At 34.8% G+C, this 7,846-nt stretch overlaps 3 protein-coding genes across 6 annotated transcripts in view; 1 reads left to right on the top strand and 2 right to left on the bottom strand.

Annotated features, from left to right (window-relative positions):
- Positions 1-3,717, top strand: part of LOC107657662 (nucleobindin-2-like) — a 9,464-nt gene extending 5,747 nt beyond the window's left edge. For all 3 annotated transcript variants that reach the window (XM_016445840.1, XM_016445830.1, XM_016445848.1), the window contains 3 exons: positions 1,334-1,504; positions 2,690-2,750; positions 2,857-3,717. In XM_016445840.1, the coding sequence (XP_016301326.1) occupies positions 1,334-1,504; positions 2,690-2,750; positions 2,857-2,939 (315 nt within the window). In that variant the 3' untranslated portion in view covers positions 2,940-3,717. The remainder of the gene's footprint in view (positions 1-1,333; positions 1,505-2,689; positions 2,751-2,856) is intronic.
- A 69-nt stretch (positions 3,718-3,786) lies between these two features.
- Positions 3,787-6,290, bottom strand: LOC107657676 (UPF0676 protein C1494.01-like). Its single transcript, XM_016445860.1, has 7 exons — positions 6,034-6,290; positions 5,823-5,947; positions 5,659-5,725; positions 4,538-4,691; positions 4,302-4,447; positions 4,097-4,207; positions 3,787-4,012 (listed from the first exon to the last, which is right to left on the bottom strand). Exons 1-7 carry the CDS (start codon positions 6,184-6,186, stop codon positions 3,833-3,835), a joined length of 936 nt encoding a protein of 311 aa, XP_016301346.1. The 5' UTR covers positions 6,187-6,290; the 3' UTR covers positions 3,787-3,832.
- Positions 6,291-6,697: 407 nt separating this feature from the next.
- LOC107657627 (RNA cytidine acetyltransferase-like) overlaps positions 6,698-7,846 on the bottom strand; it is an 11,981-nt gene continuing 10,832 nt past the window's right edge. For both annotated transcript variants that reach the window (XM_016445785.1, XM_016445790.1), the window contains exons 27-29: positions 7,717-7,790; positions 7,187-7,267; positions 6,698-7,095 (exon numbers count right to left, since the gene is read on the bottom strand). In XM_016445785.1, the coding sequence (XP_016301271.1) occupies positions 6,990-7,095; positions 7,187-7,267; positions 7,717-7,790 (261 nt within the window). In that variant the 3' untranslated portion in view covers positions 6,698-6,989. The remainder of the gene's footprint in view (positions 7,096-7,186; positions 7,268-7,716; positions 7,791-7,846) is intronic.

Here is a 7,846-nt window from a genome sequence, read left to right as displayed (position 1 = left end):
TTTTTACTTTTGGGGTCAACATGAAACAAAATCTTCCCTATCTGTCAACTGCTTTTCATTAAAACTAAAGGTTCACTGCTGTTGAAAAGTTTGAACGTTATTGCAAATAATGTTGCAAAATATTTCTGTTTCAAATTAATGCTGTTCTATTCATCAAAGAAACCTGAAAATGTATCATGTTTTGCACAAAAATATTAAGCAGCGCAACTCTTTTCAACATGGATAATAATAAGAAATGTTTCTTGAGCAGCAAATCCTATTAGAATGATTTCTGAAGGATCATGTGACACTGAAGACTGGAGTAATGATGCTGAAAATTCAGCTTTACCATCACAGGAATAAAATACATTTTCAAATATATTAAAATAGAAAATAGTTATTTTAAATTGTAATAATATTTAACAATATTACTGTTTTAATTGTAGTTTTAACAAAATAAATGCAAAATTGGTGAGCATTAGGGCTGTCAAAATGGCTGAAAAACTAAATTCGAATTTTGTACTTAAATATTATCAAAATTCGAATTTAAAATGCATAATTTCAGTTAGGGTGAAGAAAAGCTTTTGGCTTCTCTCCTGAGGCCGCAAGAGGGCGCATCATTCAAAGCATAAGATAACATGACTATCCATGAAAAAAAGTGCATAATGTTTAAAATAATGTTTATAAACCAATTATAAATAAGTTGCTTAAACAACTATAAACAAAACAGCATCATGTATGTATGCATAGAATACAAAGGGCGGAAAGCCAATCACACGGACCTAATTTTTATTTAAAAACATGAGATGCAGTGGGATGGGGAAAAACCGGCCATAAAGTCTCGATATATGTTTTTTTCAAAGTTAAACTTGCATTAATTTTACATGGCTTTCTAAACATGCGGCTCTTTTGTGCGAGATGCGAGTGCAACGGTGATAGATGTCCCTCTAGAAAATGCGTGAAATATGCGTTCTGTGTGAACGGCTTGGTTTCAGTTTTGACGTAAACAAGATCTTCTCTGCATTGATGTTCTCTTTTTCCACAATATTTTTAATGAACAAAGCAGCAGCGCCGCATCTAGTGGCTTCAACTGGATAGACTAACAAAAACATTATAATGCAATGACACTTACATCGTCATCGCATCTCGTGCGCCGCTGATAAGGCTGCCCCATTTAACGCACACCCAAGAATGTGGATTTTTATTTTAAATTCGACGAATATTTTAAATTCTATTTTTTTTTGACAGCCCTAGTGAGCATAAGAGATTTCTTTCAAAAACTTTTAAAAAAAGTGTACATTTCATAAAATTGTTTTCTTTATGTAAAAATGTCCTTTGTCTGCTTCCTCTTGAGACTCTGGAACAGAATCCAATGTACACTGAAGAAGAGTTGAGAGAGTTTGAGCAGCATCTGGCTCGAGAGGAGCAAGACCTGAACCTGAGATCAAATGAGCTGCTGAAACAGCGAGAGGAGCTGGAGAGACAACAGGGACAGCTTAACGCCCAGAAAATGGAGCTACAACAGGTAGGAGAGTGAGAGATTAAGAGAAACAAATACATTTTAAAAAACTAGATAGGACTGATTTTGGAGCCAGATACTGAGTGAGTGATACACAGGTTCACACAGTCCTGGAAAACATCCAAATACGAGTGAATTTACAAAGTGTGATTTCCAGACCTGAAAAAGTCATGGAAATTAATAAGGTCACTGAAATGTCACGGATATATCTTTGTTATATATACACGCATATAGGAGTTATTTTTTAGTCCTGATGACTTTAAGTCCACTCTCTATTGAAATCTTTACCAGGTCATCAAAAATGACTGGAAAAATCATGTAAATTATTTTGTCCGTAACTATAAGAACCACCAAGAGACGTTGTTGTTATCTGACACGAGTTCATGGGTAAATCTTATAAAACCTGTCAAGAACATGTCTATATTGTATTTTACCCCCTAAATAAAAAGAACGAAATGTTATGCTTAAAGTAGATGAAGCTTATTTTTAGTGCCATTATGATTTTTTGTGGCAATATTTAACCAGCACGGATCAGCTATCAGCTCCAGGCATGACGAAACAGATATCGTCCTCTTTTGGAAGTCCAAACAAAGTAGTTTAGCTGTCACAACTTGCAACTTTACAGACCTTCTTTATGCACCAAGAGCTTGTAACACTTCAAAGAGAAAGGAAAAATTGAAATCGCATCATATGACCCCTTTAAGCACCTTCCGCCATTCACATTACCATTATTCAAATAAATCTCACTATCATTACTGTAATGGGAAATAACTATAAATTATTTCAATTGTAAAAAGAAATACTTAATACTTTTTATATATAACTATATAAAGATTTTTTTAAAGAAATTATTACTTTTATAAAGCAAGGATGTATTACATTGCTTAAAATGACAGTAAAGCATTGATATTGTTGCAAAAGATTTATATTTCAAATAAATGCCATTCGTTTACTTACATTCATCAAAGAATTCTGGGGGAAAATGCGTTACGGTTTTACATAATGTATCGCATAAGAATCTACACAAATTACAGACCCCACACTTTTAAATGAGTGTTTATGATAAAGTTTTGTTGCACTGCTTTTAGCTTATGTCACTAAAATATTCCCTTTTTAAAACATAAGGGAAATGTCTTGAAGCTAGAATTCTCTCACCTCAACGCTTTCTACCATACTGATCATTTCTTTTAGGCGGTAGAGCACATGGAGCGGTTGAAAACACAGAAAACAGAGTCTCCAGTACAGGACAAAGGTCAGTGTAATTCTTTTACATTTTTCTGGTCAAAGGAATTTTGCCCTGTCATTTGGAACAAAATATTGATTTTCTATCATTATATCTCTGTTTTTGGCAAATGCAGTACCTTTTGCGGCGGAAATGCTACCTGGGGACAGTCAGCCTTTGTCACACGGTCATCAGCAAGACCTCCCCGCACATTCTTAGCAGCTCAAGCTCTTCTCAGTGTCTGTAATGTGTTTGTCTGTTGTATGTAGTGTCAAAGATTTCCATCCTCACATTCAAATGGACCATTTACTGTCACTTAGCAAAGACCTTGGCTATCCTTGAAGTAATCAAACAAATCATTGTGGTGGTGTTCTCAAACACAAAAAATATTGAATTGCGGTATCCCAAAACGGGTCGCTGAAGTATGTAAATGGTTAACAGAATTCTCTGTAGACAATCACACTTCTGTCCACATTCTCTTATCTAAAATGCAGATAAGTTTGTGAGGACAGGGATTGTACTTGAAACTTGTATTTAGAGAAATTAAATGTATTTTTATTGTTCTTGTAAATGTCTTAGCCATGTTTGCACAAACATGGATAAACCTCATAGGATAAATTTCTCTTTACATTTAGGCATTTGATATTATACCTGGGCAATAAACACACTTCATGTTAAGTTAAATGCCCGAGTCAGCATTCCTATTGTACGGCACTTCCAATGAAAAGACTATAGAATAGAATAGAATATTTGTTTGCTTTAGTTTCACTTGAAAGTCAATCCTAAATTGATTTACAAGGGTCTTTTAATAAAGTTTCTGAAAATGTTGATGAATTACTACTGCAACACTAGTGATTTTTTTTTTCAAGCTGTTTTATTTTAATTCATTATGTTATTATGGTTTTCAACCAGTGTTCTACTGTAAACAATGTATACATTGATAAAATATACAGAAATATAATTAAAGGGATAGTTAACCCTTTAAGCATGAAATGTGCTTTACGACTCTCTACAATGTATTAAATTATCTATGGTTCACCAACTGTGCTCTGATGATTATCACTTAATTTTTTTTTCAAACACAAAATCAAAAAATTTCACTTAATTAGGATCTATTTTTTGCCGTAAGAATCCTTGAACCTTGATAAAAGGTAATCAACTGACTTAACAGGAGGATATTTATCTGATCCATCACAGCATGAAATGATGGCCTCATCATCTGGTTGTACAAAGAAGGCCAAAGACTGACGTGTGCCAGAGTCACCTGCAGGGGGCAGCAAAACCCTATGAACCTGAGGGTCAGAACAACAGAAAAGAAATAAGCGTTGCTTGCACTGCACAATTAAATGAAATGCAATATTAGTAAAGAAACTTACGGCAGACACATAGACATCGCTAGTCCACCTTTGCATCAGGTCTGCTATGTTAATCAGAACTGTTCCAGGAATGCTGGGGGCTGAAATGTACTCGCCAGCCCGGTTCAGGACCTGGAGGAGAACAATAATAAAATCACTATCCTAAATGATAAAGGACCACATTAAACATGAATCTTTTCTCCTCTTGTCCTATATTGGTATTCACCTGCAGTCCACCCTCTGGGCTTTGGAAGACCAAAGTGATACTCCCATAATCAGAGTGTTCACCACAGCGCAGCTGATTTCCCTTCACACATGTGCTGTTCACCGGAGGATAGTACAGAGCCCGTAGTGTCGTTCCATTCACATCACCTTAAAACAACCCACATCATAAAGGTCTTGCAGGCCTCCCAGCCATTGACTCACTGCATGGGATGAAGTAGTGCATTTCATTTTACTTACTTCCAATATGCTTATGTGCACTGAGAAAGACCTCTGCTTCCAGGCCCAAACCAAGAGCCATCAATCGGAGCACTCTGAGAGAAAGTTCCTTACAGCGCAGGAAAAATGATACTTGCACATCTCGAAAATCATCAACTCCTTCTGAAGGCCAATTCTGAACACATTGAAAGTGAAGGGTTATAAAGTCAGGCTTCCTTACAGTATTTTAATGTTAATGCTATAAAAAAAAAACTTGTGCATATTAAAAAATACTTTATATTTTAAATATAATTTTTTTTGTTTTTCAACATATACAGAGCCAAGGCTAGCTGTCATTTCTACTTTTTTTCCAATTTCTGTATAGGTGTGTGTGCATGTGTGTGTGTGTGTGTGTGTGTGTGTGTGTGTGAGAGAGAGAGAGATTCATAATTTCCTTCAGAGAGAGATAATTTCCTTCAGAAATTATTCTAATATGCCGATTTGCTACAAGAAACATTTATTATCCATTTTGAAAATGTTTTTTGCAGCTTAGTATTTGTATGGAAACGTGATACACTCAAAAGTTTTGGGTAAGATTAAAATAATAATAATAGCTACTTTTATTTAGCAAGGTAACATTAAATTGATCAAAAGTGACAGTAAAGACATTTATAACGTTACAAAATATTTGTTTCAAATAAATGCTGTTTTTTAACTTTCCATCAAATAATCCTGAAAAAAACGTAAATATTAAGCAGCAAAATACTGTTATAAGAATTCTCAATAGGCTAACTAATAACTGGAAATAAGTATTGTCTAATTCAAATTTTTTTTTTTTTTATGAGATGGAACTACAAATAATATTTCAATGTTTTTGTGTTCTCTCGCAAAATTGCGTTCCCTCACTGAAACACACACACACACACACACACACACACACACACACATATATATATATATATATATATATATAATTTTTTTTCTGCAATCCTTTTTTTAAACATATGTCCCTTTTAGAGGCTCGTATGAACCCATGCAAAGTCTTCTCAGGAAATATTTTCACTCAAAAAATTATAATTAAAACTCTTGTAAAAGTATAATTATTTGACTCTGCAGTGAGTACCACTTGAAGAAAGGGAAGAAGACACGAAATAGGTATTTACGATATCCGAGCACAAAGATGCTGTATTAAACGCCTCCTTCAGATCACCGTGACGTCGAGGATTCAAACTGTAAAATGACAGGATATAAAACCATTAATTCTCCATCATTCGTTAATTTTTAGCAGTAACGTTAATGCTTCTGAAGCTAGAAGAGTCTGACATGCCTTTCCGTTTCTACCGAAACCCAGCCGTGGTTTCCATTACACGAGAAACTGCTCCTGCTGAAAGGTTTCTTCATGCTTTCTGGCAAACAGAAGAACTTCTTTGAAACACCCATAACTTTGTCCACCTAAAACAATGGACAGAATAATAATAGCCAGCCATTTACGAACTACTAGAAAACTTCTCGTAACAAACGTGCACAAAATGACAAACCTCGTCCTGATTTATGCCCGTGTTTTTCAGATAAACAAATCCCACCTCGGTAAAGGCCCTTCTTAGTTCGGCACTTATCTTCTCCAAGTTATCAACTGATACATTGGTCTTTTCCAGTTCGTACACACTGACATCTACGACAGGTATCTCCATAGTGAGTTATTTTCCCTCGAGACAGCAAAACGACAAATAATTATTTTAAAATCCTTTTGGAAATCCTGAAGAAAATACGCCAAGGATCTTCGCTTCTTTTATCAATGCAGTTGTTGAGCAATGTAGTGTCATAAAGATCCACCAATGAAAGATCAAACCATGGGAGCACAAAGATCACTGGATTTCAGCCTTTTCAATGCTCTGAAAGTTTACATGTCCCCATTCTAATCCTACTATTTTGCAGTACACTGTCTAAACTTTGTTGTATGCACTGCAAGTTATTTCCAATGGGTAAAAGATTTAAATATGCTTTCTGAAAGCAATATAAAAAAGTATTTGCAGTGGTATTGAAACATTAGTTGCATATGCATGGCAATCTTGAGTACCTGTTTACGCATTGTGTGTAAAGAAAACAAAATATTATGTAGTGTGTACCCATCTCTCAAATCAGTATTTTTACTAAGCTTAGCAAACAGTCAAATGTTAATGAGTATATTTTGTACACAAGTAATGCACCATAAGATTATCATTTATTTTACAGATGGCTTCTGAAATTAGCTTTCACAGAAAAACATGAGGTCTACACCATGGGAATATTAATCTCTGAAATGTGGTTAAAAGAAAAACAACAATGTACAACTTTTTGTTTGTTCACTGATAATACATGGGGAGTCTTGCTGAAAATTTTTTAAAACAATTTGGTCTTTAAAATTCTTACTGAAATATTTTCATTTGGTCTTAAATCTACTGACCACAGAAACAAGACACAAAGACATTTCAAATTTTAATTTTAGTTAATTTCTTTATGGTTTCTTTCCAAATTTGCTCTTTTTGTCCTTATTTTTCTTAATCTTCTTGCTTTGCCATTGTTCTTTCTGGTTCATGCCTTCCAGTTTTCTTTTCTTGTCACTAAGGGGTAAAACAGAAAGATCATAGTTCATAGCAGTTCATGATTCCAGACAAAACCTCCCCTACCCAAGCTGCTTATAACTCTGTTTACCTTTTTATGCTAACAATAGCTGTATGTCCTGCTTTCTTCAACACGTGGTCCCATTCCTCATCATCTCCTCGAATCATGTACCTTCATGAAAAATTCAGAATGGATAAGAGTGGTCAACTGCACCGCACAGCCAAATGAGTGGAAAAATGTTTATATAAAATATATTACTTTAAAATATTAAAAACATTTTACATCTTGTTAAATTGGTCATTAACTAGCTTATTAATTAGCTCAGAGAAAGGGTGGAAACGGTAAACGGCCTTTATAAACCCCCCGGGGCCATGTGGGACACTTTTTATATGGATGGATGCGCTTTATTGGACTTCTTTTGGACAATTGACAAGAAACACCCACTCACTGGCATTATAAATATTTTTTTAATATAAGTCCGATCGGATTTGTCTGAAAGAAGAAAGTCATATACACCTAAGATGGCTTGTGGGTGAGTAAATTATAAGGTAATTTTTATTTTTGGGTGAACTATCCCTTTAAATAAGTGCAGTTTGGACTATTGCTTTGGGAATACTCACTCTGAAAGATTCATGTCTTTAATCTTCTCCATTTCATTTTTGTGTTTCTCTTGGAACTCTTTGGCTGCATCATTCTAAGGAACAAAACACGGGGGGGGGGGGACCCATTTTCAACGTCGATAAAAAATAA

This window comes from Sinocyclocheilus anshuiensis, unplaced genomic scaffold (assembly GCF_001515605.1).
Source record: "Sinocyclocheilus anshuiensis isolate Anshui unplaced genomic scaffold, SAMN03320099.WGS_v1.1 scaffold2901, whole genome shotgun sequence".
Taxonomy (NCBI): domain Eukaryota; kingdom Metazoa; phylum Chordata; class Actinopteri; order Cypriniformes; family Cyprinidae; genus Sinocyclocheilus; species Sinocyclocheilus anshuiensis.
The sequence above is the reverse complement of the archived record's forward strand: the minus strand, read 5'-3'. Positions and strand labels throughout refer to the sequence as shown.

Bases quoted from the DNA above. Each gene is read 5' to 3' on its own strand.
- LOC107657676 (XM_016445860.1), bottom strand. From the start codon at position 6,186: ATGGAGATACCTGTCGTAGATGTCAGTGTGTACGAACTGGAAAAGACC. The intron at 5,948-6,033 runs GTTTGTCATTTT...CCATTGTTTTAG, and splicing joins CGGGCATAAATCAGGACGAG to GTGGACAAAGTTATGGGTGT. The intron at 4,013-4,096 runs GTAAGTTTCTTT...TCTGACCCTCAG, and splicing joins GCGATGTCTATGTGTCTGCC to GTTCATAGGGTTTTGCTGCC.